Source organism: Dipodomys merriami, unplaced genomic scaffold, assembly GCF_024711535.1.
Source record: "Dipodomys merriami isolate MVZ:Mamm:240054 unplaced genomic scaffold, mDipMer1.0.p SCAF_13, whole genome shotgun sequence".
NCBI classification, from domain to species: domain Eukaryota; kingdom Metazoa; phylum Chordata; class Mammalia; order Rodentia; family Heteromyidae; genus Dipodomys; species Dipodomys merriami.
The window spans coordinates 41,864,881-41,884,495 of record NW_027202604.1 but is presented as its reverse complement, the minus strand read 5'-3'; the positions used below and the strand labels follow the sequence as shown (position 1 = coordinate 41,884,495).

The 19,615-nt window shown below is 57.2% G+C and overlaps 1 protein-coding gene across 1 annotated transcript; it reads right to left on the bottom strand.

Annotated features, from left to right (window-relative positions):
- Positions 1-12,401, bottom strand: LOC138824874 (protein transport protein Sec61 subunit alpha). Its single transcript, XM_070019295.1, has 12 exons — positions 12,276-12,401; positions 11,340-11,407; positions 9,227-9,292; positions 9,065-9,143; positions 8,008-8,139; positions 5,751-5,860; positions 5,381-5,534; positions 3,052-3,212; positions 2,418-2,615; positions 1,827-2,018; positions 1,569-1,645; positions 1-933 (listed from the first exon to the last, which is right to left on the bottom strand). Exons 1-12 carry the CDS (start codon positions 12,280-12,282, stop codon positions 747-749), a joined length of 1,431 nt encoding a protein of 476 aa, XP_069875396.1. The 5' UTR covers positions 12,283-12,401; the 3' UTR covers positions 1-746.
- Positions 12,402-19,615: the final 7,214 nt, after the last annotated feature.

Below are 19,615 nucleotides of genomic sequence, written 5' to 3'. Positions count from 1 at the left end.
TGTACAAAGTCGGCTTTATTCGTCTCTCGCTCGTCCACAGTGACGTCCCGCCCCGCGCGGACGGGACCGGGTCTAGACAAGGCCACGCGTGACGGGGCCGGGCCGCGGGCGGGCCCCTGACAGGCCGGCGGCGCCCCAGCCCGGCCGCCAGGCCGCTCCTCTGCTGACCGCAGACAGCAGCGCGGCTGCGCTTTGGTCCCAAGCACAGTGAGAAACTAAAGCGCGGCCGAGGCGCGAGCGCCAGGGGACGGCGCCCCAGGGGCCGCGAGAGGGGCGCCCAGCCGCACGCCGCCCCGCACACCCGCGCGCAGCCTCGCGCAGCGCAGGGCCCGTCGCAGAGCTAAGCACCGGCGGGCGCGCTGGAGATGTCCGAGGCCAGGTGCCCAGGAGACGCAGGATCTGCCTCCAAGCCTCCAGCCTCGCCTGTGGCCAGGAGGAGGTGCAGACCTTCGCTTGTGCTTCCTTCGGGTTGGGGCAGGGGAGGGGGGGGGAGCGGGGAGCGGGATCGAAGGTTTACAGGGAACTAAGTGGACAGCTGGCCGCCACGACCCTCTGGCAGTCACCTCACTTCTACAGGCTTCTGCCAATGCCACGAGAAAAAGAATAATTTCAAACTGGAAAATCTAGCACTTTACACAGTGGAATGAAAGGATAAGAAATTTAAAAAGCATCATTAAATCAAGTCCACGTGCCACAGCTGCGCACTCCACGGGGCACGCTCCCCCCTGGTCCACGGAAGCTGAGGCTCAGAACAGAAGGGCTCCCATGCTGCCCACCTCGCTCTGCTCCTTCACGAAGATCTCGAAGTACTGGTAGATGATGGTCACGGCAAGCAGGATCCCAGTTCCAGACCCGATGGCACCTAGGAAGTCCGCCAGGACCGAGAGGGCCCCGATGCACAGCCCGCCAAAGGCCGCTGCTGTGGGGATGTACCTGGGGGTGGCAGTAGGTGGCCTGAGCTCAGCCCGGGTCCCTACCCGGCAGATCCCCCACCTGCCACTCCCTGAGCAGGCCACCTGGACTTGGGACACTTCAGATGCACACAAGGCGTGGGCCAGTCTTGCCCTTGCCAAGTTGCTTCAAGATGAGCTGCTGTTCAGTGTATGCATGTCAGGACTGAGGATTTATCTAAAGGTGAGTGGAGTGGATGGTCTGGGCTCCGGCCAGGCACAATTACAAGGTCAGCTGGAGTTTCCTGGCTGCTCACATGTCCCGTCAGGACACCTGCCCTGCCACCTGGCTCTGATGGTGTTGAGGAGCACAGCCTGTGCACTGGCAGCTTTCCAGCGACAGTGGCACCCATGCTCTTGGGACAGAAAGCCTGCACCATGTGCCACACTGCCGAGGTCAGTGCCACGTCCGTCCAACTGCCCTGCAGCCTGAGCCACCCTCCGATCCCGATCCCGACCTTTCTCCTCTCCCCCTAGGGGGCAGGACAGCTGCACCTGGCAACCACCTCCTTTGCGCCCACACCACACACATGCCAGCTGCCCGGCCCGATGGCTGCCCGCCCCCAGGAGGGCCAGCAGCACCCACGCAGTGCCCAGGGCCACTGGGGCCGCACTCACCGGTTGAGCTCGTGGACCATGGAGGTCTCCCGGTGGCCTCTCATCACCATCTGCTGCTCTTTCAGCTGCTTGGCAACCTGCAGACAAGAGTCCAGAGCCATCGGGGGCTCTTAGGGGCACGACAAGTGTCCACCTCCGGGCTCTCAGAGGCAGTGGCCGCTTTGGCACTCTGCCCGCCTAGCCTTTCTCAGCTGCCCCTCCAAGGGGAGGGCCTCCCGCGCATGGCAGCGCTTCCATGGAGCGCTGGTGTGTACTCACATCCTTGGCAGAGGAGCCCGAGACCTCGATCCATGTTTTGGAGAAGAAGGCGCAGGAGCCCAGCATGAACACGATGTACACAGCTGCGTGGACAGGGTCCTCCAGCACAGAGCTGAACGACTCTGGAGGGGACAGGTAATAGCACAGGCCGCCGACAGGGTAGGCCCGCGCCGGGCCCCCGGAAGACGTGTCCTGCACAGAGATGGCCTTCAGCGTGCTGGCTCACACACAGGCATGCATACATGCACCAAGCACCCAGAGGGGATGGAGAAGTGCTAGCTAGGCACTGAAGGCTTGGAGGCTGAGATGTGAGAATCAAGGTTTGAAACCAGCCCAGGTGGACAAATAGACTCATTATCTCCAATTCATCAGACAATCAAGACCATGCATGGCTCAAGCATAGAGCGCCAACCCTGGGTGAAAAAGTTGAATTACAGCACAGGGTGCAGGGCTCACCCCCAGGACCAGCACAGAAAGAAAAGAAAGTAGAGAAAACCGTGAGCTAATTTTCTAATTAGGAAAAACCAATGAGTGGAATATTTGGCCGTAGCAAGACACATAGCGGCCAGACACCGCGGCGGCCACACTCACCGACCACGTGCCCAGCAGGCTGACCAGCAAGTTCCCACTGAAGCGAGCGGACAGCATCTGGGAGATGACGTAGAGGTTGGACACCAGCGCGGACTGCAGGATGATGGGAATGTTGGAGGTGTAGAAGAGCTTGATGGGGTAGGTGTTGTACTGGCCACGGTAGCGCGCCGACTTGATTGGCAGGTCTACACGGAAGCCCTGCGAGAGGACAGAGCATGTCTTCTGTGCACGGCACCCGGAAGAGGCTGCCCGGGGTGTGGGTACTGGTCCAATTGCAAACAGCCACTGGACCTGTACAGAACTAGCGTGCTCCTAAGCACACATCTGATGAGCAAGACCGGCACAAGAGACCCATGTGTTTGACCTTCAGGAAGAAACACATGTCTCCCCACAAGCGTTCTTTCGACAGCTGAACTCCCCATGCTCCTGCCTCTGACCCAGAGTGCTTGGGTGCAGGGTGGCCGCCCGGCTAACTGCCGTGCTCTCTCTCCAGTCAACACCGGGAGGCAGGACGCTAGCTCACATGAGTCAGGAACTGGGAAGCAGCTCGGCTGTGAGCCTGATGGTTCAGGAAGGGGTGGAACAACCCCTCCCTCCACCCCCCCCCCCCCCCCGGCCCCGGCACACTGCGCACCTGGAAGTAGATGACCACGGCAAAGACAAAGATGGTGGCGATCAGATTCATGAGGTTGGGGAGGTTCTGGCGGTAGAAGGCCTCTCGCAGTGCACGGACTTTGTCGGTGCGCGTGGCCAGCAGGTGGAAGAGTGCTATGATAGCACCTTCGAACTCCATTCCTGTGGCAAAGGAGGGCACACGTGGAGAGGAACAGTGTGGACACAATTACACAGCATCCACGACACCACAGGGAAAGAGGACTTCTGGGTGGGAAAGAGGACTTCTGGGTCACTTCATTTTCTTCTATAAAGGACTCGGACTACAGCTGTGAACTGAGCAAGTGACTCCGCTGTGTGGGATGACGGTCCCTAATTGAGAAGTCCCAACCGCAGAAGTGCAGAACTCAGCCAGAAGGGGTAGCGCCCTTTCCCCACTGAAAGGCTGAGAGCAGCTGCCCCGGCCACGGCTCAGGGATCCTGCCCCATACACCCTTGCCCACACGTGGTCCAAGCCAATTGGGAATCTATGCCCTACACAAGATGGTGCCAGAGGAGGCGGGCCGGTGGCAGGGTGCTGCGCTGCCTGAGGTCCAGGAACAGGCAGACAGATGAGCCCAGGAAGCTGGGCCCAGTGCCTGAAGGCCCAGACATTTTTGGAACAATGGAGAAATTTAAGATAAAAGCAAATCTCTCTCACCTTTGGTTAGCAACGTCCATTTCACCTGCACAGAACTTGGCACCGGGGGCCAGAGCCAGGGGCTGCTCTGACTTCACAGAGGAGGAAGCCAGGGCAACTCGGGAGGCAGAGGGGAGGGACCTGCTTCCCCTCCTCCCACCAAACACCGCGCACTCACCACCCACACTGGGCCTTGTTCACCTGCTCCCAGCCACACACACACTTGCTCATTCTTCCCTCACCATTTTCAGAGTTTTCCTTAACTCCCACAATACCCAGCACGTGTCTCCCAGGACCAGGGAGGACCTGTGGGATGAAGGCTGGCTGACACCGTCAGGTCAGGTCCTACCTCTCCTAATTATTTCTTAAAATTCACTACCTGCCCAATCTCCAGAAACGAGGCTCTACCTGTTAGCGGTGCCTGGGCACAAGCTGTTTCATGCCCGGCTGTTTCTGCAAATTCCCAGTTCCAGGTTATTCCCACTGCCAGGAAAGCAGCAGTGGTCAGTCTGCCTGAGTCTCCTTCCCCAACCACCGACCCGTGCCCGCCCCTGCCAGCTGGAGCAGCCCTCGAGCGCCCCGCACCATGCCATGCCATAGCGTGGCTGCGAGCTGCCAGTGCCCCTGCTCCTGCTCACCTGCCGGCCCGACCACGCCGTCCCTGGCTGTGCAGCCAGGGGCCCCTCCCTAGAGTGCCTCTGTTCCCCACAGCACCACACGCCTCTCCACTGCCATGGAGGCAGCCTGGCCTGCCGGGGCCTGGGCAGCAAATCCACCCTTCCCGTCCCCTGCCTGCTCCCGTCCGTCCAGTCTGGCCCTGCGGCCGCTTCTTTCCAACAGGCACCCCGAGGCTAGAGGCAGTCCTTGCTCACCTCCGCTACAGTGCCCCAGCCTCTCCCTTGCACGCCCAGCTTGCAAGCCTGGCCCTGGACCCCAGGCCCTCCTAATGCCATACAAGTGACCACGAAGAACCACCTCTCATCCTGCCTCTTCTCTCTCTCTCAACATCACCACCACCATTTCCTCCTCTGGAGACACACGTGCACCCGACTCCAAGAAAATACGTTAACATGCACATGAGTGTCCCTCAGAGGACCCTTCTGACTAACAGATCAAAAAATTAACCAAGCCTTTCTTCTCACAACCGCCTTCCTCGCACTAATAGGTATGTCTACTAAAAGCACCTCTGAAATAAGATTTCTGAGGCACTAGCAGATGAAATGCAGCAAACCATGCCACCATGCCATGCGTCGGCACCATGGGCAGTGCCGTGATCGCATGTGGCACCACCGCCGCCCTGGCTTCCGGCACTTCTTACTTGGTCCTGGAAACCAAGGTTTAGCAGGGGAGCTGTGTGCGGAGCACTCAGCGCCCACCGCATGGGGCCTGAGGCAGACCCCAAGCTCAGGCTCCTTCAAGGCTGGGCTTGCAGGGCCCAGGGCCTTGGCACGGCAGTTCCACCACAGACAACGTTTCACCAACAGCAGCAGGGAACACATACTGCTTGTTCCCAATGAAAAGCTGGGGGAAACCCAGGTGGCCCTCAGAAGACAGCTAGCTAAGGTGGTGCCACTTCCTTGAAATGGAGGTTCGCACTGGGAAAGGAGGAGGAGGCGGCTCACATGCTGACACACCCAGTGCCAGTGAGTGGAGGGAACGGGCCTGCACACACCTCGGCCAGTGTTGACGGTGGTGGGGCTGAAGGCCTTCCAGACGATGGTCTCACAGATGTTAGTGGCGATGAAGAGGGAAATGCCAGAGCCCAGCCCGTACCCCTTCTGTAGGAGCTCATCCAAAAGCAGTACGATTAAGCCAGCCACGAAGAGCTGTAAAAACCGAAGACTGTGGGTCAGTGTTCCCAGGGGCACAGGTCCCTCCTGCCTCAGTAATTAGATTCTCAGTATAAACTTGAAGCTGCTCGGTGTGTCCTCAGCCTCCCTCTGGTGGAGTCAGAAGGGCAAACACAAGGTCACTGGTGTCTCCAGCAACAGGCCCATGGCCGCACGGTTGAGACTCACCATCTGGGACTGCTCGGCCCTTACCTGGATGGTGATCAGCAGGCAGATCCCAGCGCCCATCTCAGAAGGGTCTCCATACATCCCCGTCATCACATACACGATGGACTGGCCGATGGTAATGATCATGCCAAATACTGCATGTCAGGAGACAGGCATGGCTCAGTGCAAACAGCTGGGTGGGGGGCGTTCCCACCCACAGGGCAGGGTGGCTGAGGCCTTTGCCTAGGCCTGCTCCTCAGGCCAGCCTTTCCCCAGGCCATTCCATCACAGGGGGAGGAGCAGAGCTCTCTGTGGGTGCTCCTAACCACAGCCCCACCACCCCGGTCTAAGTTCAGAACTTGGGAACAGCACAATCCCACTCTAAGTTCATGGTTTTCTTTTTTTTTTTTTTTTTTTTTGGTCGGTCGTGGGGCTTGAACTCTTGGGCGTTGTCCCTCAGCTCTTCAGCTCAAGGCGAGCGCTCTACCACTTGAGCCACAGTGCCACTTCTGGTTTTCTGGTGGTTTATTGGAGATAGGAGTCTCACGGTCTCTCCTGCCCGGGCTGGCTTTGAACCGCGATCCTCAGATCTCAGCCTCCTGAGTAGCTAGGATTACAGGCGTGAGCCACCGGCGCCCGGCTAAGTTCATGGTTTTCTAAGTATCTATTCTTAAAGGGGAAGCCTCAGAATGCCACCAACTTGGTTCTCAGTCACTTCCTCCGCTCTTTTGCCTAATGAAGTGTTTATGGACGTTGCTTCCTACATCTCGTTTTTTACCGGAAGGCATGAGCATGCTTTACTGGGCTCTCCATGTTAGGTCTCTCAAGTGCATGTGGGCTTTAATTTAAATTTTTCTATTTAGTCTACCACCTGATATAAAATTGTTCAAATATCCATAAAATAGAGGTCCTACTTAACTGTTCTTTTGTTGTTTTTTTTTTTTGGCAAAACAAGTTTGAACTCAGGGCCTTGAGTCTGCGGGACAGGTGACCTCCCAGGTAGGGTCGCATGCTTTAGGCCCAGGCCTGCCTGAACCCCAGTCCTCCGACACCGACGTTTTTTTTTTTTTTGGATGAGATGGGACCTCACTATTTGCCTTGACCAGTTCAGTCCTGTCCACCTGCACCTCTGATGGCTGAATTACAGACTTCAGCCACTGTATGGCCCTATGTGACTTTCCTAAGTCCTTTTTATAACTTCCCCTCCTTTGCAGTGCTGGGGCAAGAATCCAGAGCCTGTGCAGCAAGCACTCTCCCATTGCTCTGGGCAACAGCTCTGAGTTCCTAGGGCAGAAAAAAAATAACAAAAAAATTTGCCAAGAGCAAAGAGAAAAAAAACTGATCTGTACTTTTAAAATGGTGTTGCAAGAAGGTACCAGTGGGGCTGGGAAGGCGGCTCAGTGGTAGAGTGCTTGCCTTGAGCTGAAGAGCTGAGGGACAGCGTTCATGCCCCATGACGACCACCACCACCAGCACCACCACCAACAACAAAAAAGGTACCACACCTATAACCCTAGCTACTCAGGAACCTGAGACCTAGAGGGTGGAGTTCAAAGCCAAACTAGATAAGAGAAGTCTCAAGAGACTCTTATTTCCGATTAACAGGCAAAATGCCAGATGTCTGGAGCACAGCTCACGTGGCAAGAGTGCCAGCTACGAGCAACAAAGTGCTAGGCTGAGTTCAAGGCCCAGTACTGGCCAGCATGCACACACACAAGACGTGCATTTTAAACTCTTGATCTGTGTGTCCAACATATAAAGTCAGATGTATTCAATTATTCAACCTACTCATTTAAAAAGGTGTGCATCAGATGTGGATGTGGGGCCGCAGAGGATGCCCTGGGCAGTTCCTGCTCCAAGCCTCTGCACACTGCCACAAAGCATGGCTGATTCTGGTGGCCAGCAACCCTGCCCTGTGCTGCTCAGCAGGTCCTGTTCCTCCCATGTTACCAGGGAAAAACAGGTTTCCCAACAGTGCTCTCACCTTTCCTGCTAGGCCTTTCAACACAGGGAAAGCAGCCCTGCCAAGTAGCTCCTCCGTGCCAGGCTGCTGGAGAGCCCCGGTGCCCGTCCTGCAGCAGCCCACCTTCTCCTGAGAAGGACGGCCTCCGAGCCCTGTGCCCACACCCCTGCCGAGCCGACCCCCACACCTGGCATCACTCTCTGTAACAGCCACAGAGCACCCCAGAGCCGGCAGCCAAGGATGCGAGGAGCAGAAAGCACAACTGCTGTAATGTCCCCAAACTTTAAAGCAAATTCAGAATTTCAATATAGACATCGAGTGTTATTCAGTCTTTCTTACACTTTTGGGCTCCATTGAAGAGGGCTCGGTCTTTTGGGGTGTCGCCAACTTCGATTATCTTGGCGCCAGCCAGGAGCTGCATAATGAGGCCGGAGGTGACAATGGGAGAGATGCCCAGCTCCATCAGCGTGCCTGCAGAGAAGGGGCGGGGGGGGGGGGGGTCCTCGAGTTAATGCCAGCCTGGGAAAAGCCAGGCACTGCTGCTAAAAAATGAGCCGCATCCCCCTCAAATCCTATGCGAAAGTTTCGGTGTGCTAGCAGCATTTAATTTACAGAGCACCCCCATCCTATCAGCCATGAAAATACAACTTCATTCCATTCAGCCCGCCAGGTAGCATTCTCTTCTGTTTAGGAAGACAAGCATCAAGAACAGACGGTGGCATTTAAATGCACCAGAAACAGATCTATTCTGGTTTCAGAGATAAGAAAGGTGCTTCTCTCCATCAGTTAATAAAGGACAACATTCAAATTATCTCTGGAAAGTCTGGGAAGAGGGTCAGCACAATTGTGTCTAGCTGTAAACAAACTCCTACTTCTATTGTGCATATGCTCAAATGAGTCACACTTCTGATGTGGAACTTAATTTGAACTCTATTTTTTTAAAATGAGTCAATCAAATGCAGTACCAAAATGCACATTCAAAATCCTCTCACATACAGGTAAATGGTTTTGCAAAACTGTTATGTGTTTTCTGACATATATACATAACCTACAGATAAGAAGATGCAGTTGAGAAACAATTTATATTGCAAAGAATGTTATCAATGGACATGTCCTAATTTCAGGTATTTTTCCATGCTTTCAAAGTTCTCAATGATGTGGACCTGTACTGTTATCATAGGTTTTGTATCGCATCCAGACCCAGTTCCAAATGCGATGAGCAACATAGAGATAAGCCTTTCCCATGGTATGCTGACCTGCCTGCATCCCCTGCTCTTCCAGGCTACACAAGCTACAAAAACTGCTGGAGTTCCACACAAAGCCAAAGCCCATAATTAAAGAAAATGAGGCTATTCAAGTCCAGTGTGCGGAGAAGACAAAACGAGATGGGACCTACCTCGGTTAGAGGCCAGAATCACTCTCATCCAATAGAAAGGGTCGGCGGAGTCTGAAGACATGATACCAAACAGGGGAATCTGGAGAGCAGGGATGGGGACTGGGGTCAGCACACTGTCCTCCTCCCCCACCTCCCAACACCAAGCAAGGCAATGGGGCTCACCTGGCAGCACACTAGGAAGATAAAGAGGGTGATGGCTGTCCACAGCACTTTCTCCTTGAACTGAATCTAGACAAGGGAAAGAAGTTATTTTCACGAGTAAATTACTACATAGAGAGTCAAGATGAACCCCATTCCCATTCACCAGAGAAGTCAAGCCATGCACAGAACAGTACCAAGACTCAACACCATCTGCTGCATACCCTTCTTGTGCTGAGAGAACGCAAGGATCCTCAGTTCACCCACCACACAGGATCATCACCCATGACAACAAGCAAGGTGGCTCGGGGAAGGCTAAGCGAGCTGTCCCGGGCCCTCAGCCAGAAGGTCCAAGCAGAAACACCAGCAAGACTGATGCTACAGAAAGTCACTTGTAAAACACACAGCCTTCGAGACACACAGCAATCACTTTTCATTTGATGACTTGGGAAGCAACCATAACTTTGGAATCTGGGACTGACCAATACTGTGTTTTCTATGACTCAAAGGTAAAAGTGTGCCACAGCACTAGGGGAGGGCAGGAAGAGCTGTAGCTTGCTTGCTGTATATGATACCACCTGCTTAGCTTCAAGAACGTCACCTCTTCTCAGATGCGTAAGTCAAACAGAGGACAAGAATGATTTTACAGCCTGTCAGGGATCACACTCTCCTGCCCAAGGCCTGTCACAGGGCGGTAGGAAAACTCTTGTCTTCTGCTAGCCCTGGCGAGCTCAAGGACGAGCAGTACTGTGCCCCTTGGGTTGAGGCAGAACTACGCACTGTTGGAGCCCTGAGCTCTCGGGTCAGAAGCTACGTCCTATGCGTGAGCCGTGATGTGCTCTAGGCAGCACGCATCGGCACACGGCTGTGCTCAAGCACTGACTGGGAAGAACCCCCCCTTTCCTAAGAACTCTTCTTCCTTAGAAGATGGCAGGGAAGGCACGCCACTTCACATAAGCCACGACGAGCTTGCGGCAAAATTAACACTTTTTCCCTTTGTTGTGCTGGAATTGAACTCAGAGCCTCACACACTCCGCCACTGAGCCACATAAGACAAAGTTTTCAAGACTTCATTTTTGACTGACTCGGTCTCCTGATTACAACCAAGTTTAACAATAAATCTTGAAAAGCTCTTTCCCAAGTCCTGTCTCTGCCTCCAAAAAAGTCTCTAAATCTACCTTGGCTCAGTACCATGGGTGCTTACCCACTCCGGCAAAAGTCACTGAAACACTTTTATCTCCAAAGCCATTTTCTAAACTGTCTGTCCCTTTTCCACTCATCTGTACCGTTACGTTCCACGGATGCGAACTACACGTCCCACTCACTTGGGCCCTGTCTTCTCTGCCTTTGCCGGGAATGCATTCTCGTACTCTAAACGTCTTTCTCCTTCAAAACCACCATCAAACATCACTGCTCCCAGACAGAATTCCTTTCTGAGCCGCTGCTGTATCTTGCACCTGTCTTCCTTGTTCACTTCTCCTCAGAGACCAAGGACACACAGCTAATGTGAGCAGTACAGAGGATGGAGCCCAGTCGTGTGGGCTCTGAAGCTGCTGAACCAAGGGGACTAGCAGCACTGTAGACTTCACTGTCACAGGCAGACTGCATCTCAAGTGTTTATTTCAAACCATTTTAAGTAAAAACTGAAAGTTGATTCCAAGTTTCTGTGTGGATGTTAACCACACACAAACATGTGAACACATGACACAGAAAATCTGAGCTAATTAAAACTTCCTTAGAATCTCTTGCCTTGACAACACCCCCTGTCTGTAGTAGAGCAGTCCCAGAAATGGATACTCAACACAGCGCCGCTTTTCTAGTGTTAGTGTACCTGCTGTACATGGCAGCAGCCTTGAGTACCACGACCAGCTACCTACAAAGCAGCTGCCTTTCCCTTTGGTGGCTGATACTCCCTGCAGGTGGTGAGAGGGTGGTCACCCCACCGGGATCCTGGCTGAGCATCCCACTCACCACCCACGTCCATTTCTGGGGCAGGACAAACCTGAGGCACGACATCCAGCCAGAAAAGACATCCCACATGAGGGAAGGGATAAAAAGCAACCAGGTACACACACTGCAGGCGGGGGAGACAGGAAGCTTCCGTTTGGGGTGTTCACTGACGTTTCCTTAGGCTTACCTTCCTCTCCGGTTTTTGTATCTCCGGCAGGATGACACAGAAGGGCTTGATGACTTCCAGAAATTTGACTTTGATGAAGAAACAAAAGAAGGGGAGTTAGTCTCCGAAACCTGCGGCCTACCGGGGAGCCGGAGACCGCCGAGGCCAGGCGGGCCACGCTTTGCGGGGACTAGGCCGGGAGCGGGCCGGGCCTGAGGGCCGGGGAGCCCGAGGGGCGCCGGGCGGGGAGCCCGAGGGGGGCCGGGGAGTCTGAGGGGCGCCGGGCGGGGAGCCCGAGGGGGGCCGGGGCCGGGCCTGGGGGCCGGGGAGCCCGAGGGGCGCCGGGCGGGGAGTCCGAGGGGGGCCGGGGAGTCTGAGGGGCGCCGGGCGGGGAGCCCGAGGGGGGCCGGGGCCGGGCCTGGGGGCCGGGGAGCCCGAGGGGGGCCGGGCGGGGAGCCCGAGGGGGGCCGGGCGGGGAGTCCGAGGGGCGCCGGGCAGGGAGCCCGAGGGGGGCCGGGGCCGGGCCTGGGGGCCGGGGAGCCCGAGGGGGGCCGGGCGGGGAGCCCGAGGGGCGCCGGGCGGGGAGCCCGAGGGGCGCCGGGCGGGGAGCCCGAGGGGCGCCGGGCGGGGAGTCCGAGGGGCGCCGGGCGGGGAGTCCGAGGGGCGCCGGGCGGGGAGCCCGAGGGGGGCCGGGCGGGGAGCCCGAGGGGGGCCGGGCGGGGAGCCCGAGGGGGGCCGGGCGGGGAGTCCGAGGGGGGCCGGGCGGGGAGCCCGAGGGGGGCCGGGCGGGGAGCCCGAGGGGCGCCGGGCGGGGAGCCCGAGGGGCGCCGGGGCCGGGCCTGGGGGCCGGGGAGCCCGAGGGGCGCCGGGCGGGGAGTCCGAGGGGCGCCGGGCGGGACCCGGACCCCCGGCTCGCGGGCTCCCGATCGCGGGCGGGTCGGGGCCCGCCGGACTCACTCGCCATGGCGGAGGCTGCGAGGTCCCGGCGTCCGCTCCGCTCCCTCTGCCCGGCGACACAGGCTCCGCGGTCCGCGGCGCGGCGGCTCCTCCGAGCGACACGTCAGTGCTAGCCGGGCGGCGAGCGGCGCGGCGCGGCGGGGCGGGGCGGGGCGAGCGCGCCGCTTCCGCTTCCGCTTCCGCTTCCTGCCACGCGCAGCGGCGGCCGCGTCGCCTCCGCCGGGACCACGACTCCCGGCGTGCGTCGGAGCGCCCGGCGCCTGCCGGGAGGACGGCGCGAGGCACGCCGGGAGGCCGGCGCGAGGCACGCCGGGAGGCCGGGCGCGGGACGGGGAACGGCGGCTCACCCCCGAGGCCGAGGCCTCGCCCCGGTCCCGGAGACTTAATCTTCCGTGAACGCCCGCCGGGGCCGAGGGCCGTCCGTGAGCAGTGACCCCGGGGAGAGACGGCAGCTGGGCAGCTGGGCAGCCGGGCAGCTGGGCCTGGACGCTGGGCCTGGGCACTGGGCCTGGACGCTGGGCCTGGGCGCTGGGCACTGGGCAGCCGGGCCTGGGCGCTGGGCCTGGGCGCTGGGCCTGGACGCTGGGCCTGGGCGCTGGGCACTGGGCAGCCGGGCCTGGGCGCTGGGCCTGGGCGCTGGGCCTGGACGCTGGGCCTGGGCACTGGGCAGCCGGGCCTGGGCGCTGGGCCTGGACGCTGGGCCTGGGCGCTGGGCCTGGACGCTGGGCACTGGGCAGCTGGGCCTGGACGCTGGGCCTGGACGCTGGGCCTGGGCGCTGGGCCTGGACGCTGGACCTGGGCACTGGGCAGCCGGGCCTGGACGCTGGGCCTGGGCACTGGGCAGCTGGGCCTGGACGCTGGGCCTGGGCGCTGGGCCTGGACGCTGGGCCTGGGCGCTGGGCCTGGACGCTGGGCCTGGACGCTGGGCAGCTGGGCCTGGACGCTGGGCCTGGGCACTGGGCAGCTGGGCCTGGGCGCTGGGCAGCTGGGCGCTGGGCGCTGGGCAGCTGGGCCTGGGCAGCTGAGCCTTGGGGAGCTGGGCCTGGGCGCTGGGCAGCTGGGCCTGGACGCTGGGCCTGGGCGCTGGGCCTGGACGCTGGGCCTGGGCGCTGGGCCTGGACACTGGGCCTGGGCGCTGGGCCTGGACGCTGGGCCTGGGCGCTGGGCAGCCGGGCCTGGACGCTGGGCAGCCGGGCCTGGACGCTGGGCAGCCGGGCCTGGACGCTGGGCCTGGACGCTGGGCAGCTGGGCCTGGGCGCTGGGCAGCTGGGCGCTGGGCAGCTGGGCCTGGACTCTGGGCCTGGGCGCTGGGCGCTGGGCAGCTGGGCCTGGACGCTGGGCCTGGGCGCTGGGCAGCTGGGCCTGGATGCTGGGCAGCTGGGCCTGGGCGCTAGGCAGCTGGGTGCTGGGCGCTGGGCAGCTGGGCCTGGACGCTGGGCAGCTGGGCCTGGGTGCTGGGCAGCTGGGCCTGGACGCTGGGCAGCTGAGCCTGGGCGCTGGGCGCTGGACAGCTGAGCCTGGGCGCCAGGCAGCTGGGCCTGGACGCTGGGCAGCTGGGCCTGGGCAGCTGAGCCTTGGGGGGCTGGGCCTGGATGCTGGGCAGCTGAGCCTTGGGGAGCTGGGCCTGGATGCTGGGCAGCTGAGCCTTGGGGAGCTGGGCCTGGATGCTGGGCAGCTGGGCCTGGACGCTGGGCAGCTGGGCCTGGGCAGCTGAGCCTTGGGGAGCTGGGCCTGGGCGCTGGGCAGCTGGGCCTGGGCAGCTGAGCCTTGGGGAGCTGGGCCTGGGCGCTGGGCAGCCGGGCCTGGGCGCTGGGCAGCCGGGCCTGGGCGCTGGGCAGCCGGGCCTGGGCGCTGGGCAGCTGGGCCTGGGCGCTGGGCGCTGGGCAGCTGGGCCTGGACGCTGGGCCTGGGCGCTGGGCAGCTGGGCCTGGGCGCTGGGCAGCTGGGCCTTGGGGAGCTGGGCCTGGGCGCTGGACAGCTGGGCCTGGGCGCTGGGGAGCTGGGCAGCTGGGCCTGGGCGCTGGGGAGCTGGGCTTGGGCACTGGGGAGCTGGGGAGCCGGGCCTGGGCGCTGGGCAGCCAGGCCTGGGCGCTGGGCAGCCGGGCCTGGGCGCTGGGCCTGGGCACTGGGCAGCTGGGCCTGGGCGCTGGGCCTGGGCGCTGGGCACCTGGGCCTTGGGGAGCTGGGCCTGGGCGCTGGACAGCTGGGCCTGGGCAGCTGGGCGCTGGGCAGCTGAGCCTGGGCGCTGCTCCTCAGCTCTGCAGCTTAAGGCGGGTTCTCCACTATATGAGCCACAGCGCTACTTCCCGCTTTTTCTGCTGTGGTGCTGAGGACTCGAACCCAGGGCCTCATGCATGCGGGCGAGCGCTCCACCCCTGAGCTGCCTTCCCACGTGTCTCTTTATGAATACAATGCATCTTTTTCTCAGAATAACATATAATATTTTACTGCACTTTAGTATTTACTTATAGAAAACATACAATTGGCTGTGTCAACTCTAGATACTATCGAGCCATTGTAATTTATTTTCTCCCAGAAAATTGGATTTTATTTCTTAATTCAAATAAATATAGGAATACACCTTTCCATGAGACGATCCTGCTTCTCCATTTAGAGTGGGTGGATGGGTGATTAGATGGAGGAATGGGTGGATCTACCTATGAGGAGCATTTCTATGAGGGTCTCATCTGCACAGTATCTTCATGAGTTCTTTTTGTTTTTCTTACAAACAGCAATTTTCTAAATATTCAGGTTAGAAGCATTGGTATCACTCTCACGGTTTCACTCTGAAATGTGAGTTCTAAACTTGTAGCACAGTACATCTTGATAAAGTCACCTCTAGTATTTTAAAATATGTAAACAGACATGAATCTTGTTTACCTAGAGAAGAACAATGAAGAGATTATAATAGTGCTGGATCTCAGCCTAGGATATCTTTTGCTACTGTGAAGGAATCAGCACACAAACACAAGATCAAAGTCAGGAAACATTTTTCTCTCAAACTTTTACTGCCTCATAGTATCAGAAGTAATTGCAAACTGATAGGAATTGGACTTTGATGAATGACTTGGAAGTCTACATTCTGTATGTTCAATGCAAGAGCAATGAATAGAATGGTTAACCATTGAGAAATATGTTCTACAGTGTTTTGACCTTAACAAGTGATTTTTTTTTTTTTTTTTTGGTTGGTCAAGGGGCCTGACCTCTGGGCATGGGCGCTATCCCTGAGCTCTTCAGCTCAAGGCAAGTGCTCTACCACTTGAGCCACAGCGCCACTTCAGTTTACAGGTGTGAGCCACTGGCACCTGGCTAACAAGTGATATTTTAGTGAAATGACAAAAATGTTTTAGCTGAGTGCCAGTGTGACTCAATGTCTGTAATCCTAGCTATTCAGGAGCCTGAGATCTGAAGTTTGTGATTCAAAGCCAGCCCTGGCAAGAAAGTATGAGACTCTTATCTCCAGCTAATTGCCGGAAATGCCAGAAGTGGAGCTATGGCTCAAGTGGCAGAGCACCAGGAGTGAAAAAGCTTAGGGCAACTTTGCTGCCAAGATTTATTTTTTTTGGCGGGGGAGGGTCCGGTTGTGGGCCTGAACCCTGGGAGTAGGCGCTGTCCCTCAGCTCTTCAGCTCAAGGCTAGTGCTCTACCACTTGAGCCACAGCGCCACTTCCGGCTTTTTTCTTTTTGCTTATGTGGTGCTGAGGAATCGAACCCAGGGCCTCAGGCATGTAAGGCAAGCTCTCTACCACTGAGCCACCTTCCCAGCCCAGCTGCCAAGATTTATTAAAGATATAAAACCCTAGCATCATAAGCCAGGTGGAAGTCCAGGTAGCACTCAGCTCAGGCTCCATTGGAGGGCTCCCCTCCTTAAGGGTCCCCATGCCCCTCTGGTCTTCTGAGGTGGAAGAAGGGCGAGGAGAGGGTCCTCTTGACGCACAGCCTGGAAGCTGAACAGCATTCGCGCACTCCATGCATGTGCTACAGGACCGACCACGCTTACCTGAGGAGGGGGCTGGGAGACGGCCATCGCCTGTCGGGGTCCCTCAGAGGGAGGAAGGTGGGAGGAGAATGTGGAGAGTGGTTTGGACAAAGGTAGACTTGTGTGGCTACGCTGGGTAATACAGCACCAGAGCTGTGGGTGGAGAAGCCAGGCTCCATCACAGCTGTTGAGACCTAGCAGAGGCGGACAGTTGGGCCCAGGCCTCCAGAGGAGGAAAAGGGGAGAAGAGGGAAGGCAGGCAGGTGTGCTTGAAACCTTGGCCAAAGGGGAAACTCCAAGAGGATCCCTGTGTCTGGGATCAGACAACACAGGAGGAAAGTACGGGGATAGCATTGCCAAGGTTCTACCACAGACGATGTGCACAAAGGTAAAAACGGGTGGAGCCAGGCTCCAGTGACTCGCCCTGTAATCGTATCTATTCAGGAGGCTGAGATCTGAGAACTGCATTTTGAAGCCAGCCCAGGCAGAAAAGTTCCCATGAGATAAGTTTTAATCCAGCTAATCTCAAAAAAGCGGTGTTGTAGCTGGGCACCAGTGGCTTGTGCCTGTAATCCTAGCTACTCAGGAGGCTGAGATCTGAGGATCGTGGTTCAAAGCCGTGCTAGGCAGGAAAGTCTGAGACTCTTATCTCCAATAAACCACTAGAAAACCGGAAGTGGTGCTGTGGCTCAATGGTAGTGTGCTAGTCATGAGCACAAAGAGGCTCAGGTACAGTGCCCAGGCCCTGAGTTCAAGCTTTGCAATTGACAATAAAAATAGACGGTATGTAGGTAGGTTGAAAGATGTGATAGAGAAACAACTAGAAAAATTTACTACACGGACTGGAGTTCTGGCTGGGCAAGTCTTAAAGTCCTGATAGGCGACAGGCTAAAAAGAGGCAGGCATGGTGGTCCACAGCAATATGCTCACTCAGGGAAACCACACTTGCTCTCACGGTCTCTCATTGGCTGGACGACGTTCCGCTACGTTATTGAGGAAATACTTAACTACGCCTACAAAATCTTGTCAGCTCTGCATCTGTGGAATGGAATCTGGGGATGCAAGCATCTGAAGATGGAAAATATTTACTACACAGATTGCACCTGTATGGAACATCTAAGACTTGCCCTTGATCTCAACAGTGCAGTGTAACAAGTACTTGGATAACATTTTTAGTACATGAGGTGTTGTGGCAACATGGAACGAATTTACAAAGGAGCATAGATGTAGACAACATGCAGACGCTGCTCCACTTCATGCAGACTAGAGTATCCAGGCTCCTGGGACAGTTCCCCTGAGTTCTTCATACTGTCTGCTCACCTGACCAGTCTCACGGAGCACATTTATCCTCTGTCTAGGATGATCTCCCATCACAGCACCCACAGTTTAACACTGGAAGGGTCCAGCAAGCCCTCAGGAGCCACTGGGTGGGGGTGGGGGCACCTCAGACCTCTAGGTGTCTGCCCCTCACTCCCCACCCTTGAGTTCAAACTACAGTAGTGCCAAGATAAGTATTTATTTATTACAACACAATTAACATTTCTTTTTGTGAACAATTATGCAAGCTTGAGAAAGGCAGCCATTCAGTCACCACCACGGCCATTGCCCTGGCCACCACCGGTGTATTTCCTATAGTTCAGATGAGTTTTTCACCTTTGAAAGTGGGCTTCTTCCCTGAGGATATTGTATTTGAGACTGCTTCATACCTGTTACTCAGCTAAGCAAAACCGCTTATTGTGTTGCATTTCTTTCCTTAGATTGTCTGTAACTGACCCGCCATCTTTTAGTTGGTTTGACTTTGCAAGTACTGGTTGGCGTTTTCATGTTCTCTAGCGGGACTGGTCTCTGCAGGCTTCCTCGAGTCCGTGTTTGTGTTTTAGATTCTGTCTTGCTTCTCTACAGCCTATCTGGCTGCTCTTCTGCTAGCCTAGAGTTTTGCTGTGCTTGAGAAGTCTGAACCCTTCAGATGACCAAATCTTTGTGAGTGTCTTCTCCCTTCCGGAGCCCTCAGCGGGGCGGGGCCGGGGCTGCCGCTGTCTGGTTGCTGAGGAGGGGAGAGGGCGTGGAGTTGGAGCTTCCTCGCTTCCGCACCGGCACCCCTGTCTGCAGCTTGGCCTGAGCACCCCACTCAGGGTTTCCTGGTCCATTTCTCTTGGCTGCCAGAGGACAGTGCTGCTGACACCCACCCCCGTTAACTCTGAATGTCAGGAAAGCAGGGAGGGGAAGCCTATCACATGTAGCACTCGGGATGTAGTTTAAAATGCTCATGAAAGTCAAACGTAGATGGCTATCCTGGCTTTATTCCACTAAGTCTGCGATCCTTGCGCCCATGGCAGCCTTCTCTTCCAGGAGGAGCATCTGTGTTTAACTACTAGGGTTACTTGGATTTCCAACCTGATTCTGTGTAGCGTCCGCCCACCCGCCCACCCGTCCCCTTCTGTGCGCCAAGCTCAGCAAGCCCTTCCACCTCTGCCCTGGTCCTGCCGCTTGCCCTTTTCCTTTGGCCTTGCGGGAAGTTTGCCTTTTTGGTTTTTTTAAAGTGTGTTTACTTTTGCTAAACTACATACAAAGATACACAAATTGTGAGTCAGAGCTCAGTGAGGTTTATAGAGTGGACACAGCTGTTCAGCCGCACGCAGGTCAGAAGTTCTCTGACTGGCCGTCTCTGCCACACTTCTCAGAAGCAGCAGATGGAAAATACTGTGGGTCTCTGCTGTGATGTTCAGCTCTGCTCCTGTTGCACAAAAGTAGCTAGAGACAATAGTAAGTGGGTGGACATAGCTATGCTACGTTCTAGTAAAGCTTTACGAAGAAAAGCAGGACTGACGCTGCGGCTCCGACACTTGCGCTCAGCCCTCTGCTGCCCAGTGGTGTGCCGCCGAGGTTCAACTCCGCAGACCCCGCCTCACAAGCTCCCGAGCTTGCCACCACTGCCCTCAAGAGCAAGCGGCCGCCTCACTCCCTGCACATTGGGTGTCATTTAAAACGGTTCTGAGCTGGGGCCAGACCTTAAATTCAGAGAGTGCCAGGGAGCCCCGAGGACATGGCCTTGTCACAAAGCATGGACGTGTCGGGCCAGTGAACTCAGCAGTGACGTGGGTTTTGGTGGCAAGCAGTTAAAGGGAGATTGGTGATTGCAGATCAGCCAGTCAGACAATGGAAGAAGACCAATACCAGCTCTCCTGGGCTCAGCAGAAAACTACACCACAGGAGAGCGATGCCTGGTATTAATGCGAGCCAGTATCTAGGTGTGGGACACTCGGAGCAGCAAGAGAACCCTGAGGGTCCGCCATCCCCTGAGTGTCCTCTCAGGCTGGAGCAAAAGCCAAGCGACAGCCGCACTGGTACCAGAGCGTACCGC

What these genes read in the sequence shown, in the direction of transcription:
- LOC138824874 (XM_070019295.1), bottom strand. An exon ending in TACAAAAACCGGAGAGGAAG is followed by an intron (nt 9,293 to 11,339) that starts GTAAGCCTAAGG and finishes TCCCTTGTCTAG; the next exon opens with ATTCAGTTCAAGGAGAAAGT. An exon ending in CCGTGGTCATCTACTTCCAG is followed by an intron (nt 2,616 to 3,051) that starts GTGCGCAGTGTG and finishes GTCCTCTCGCAG; the next exon opens with GGCTTCCGTGTAGACCTGCC.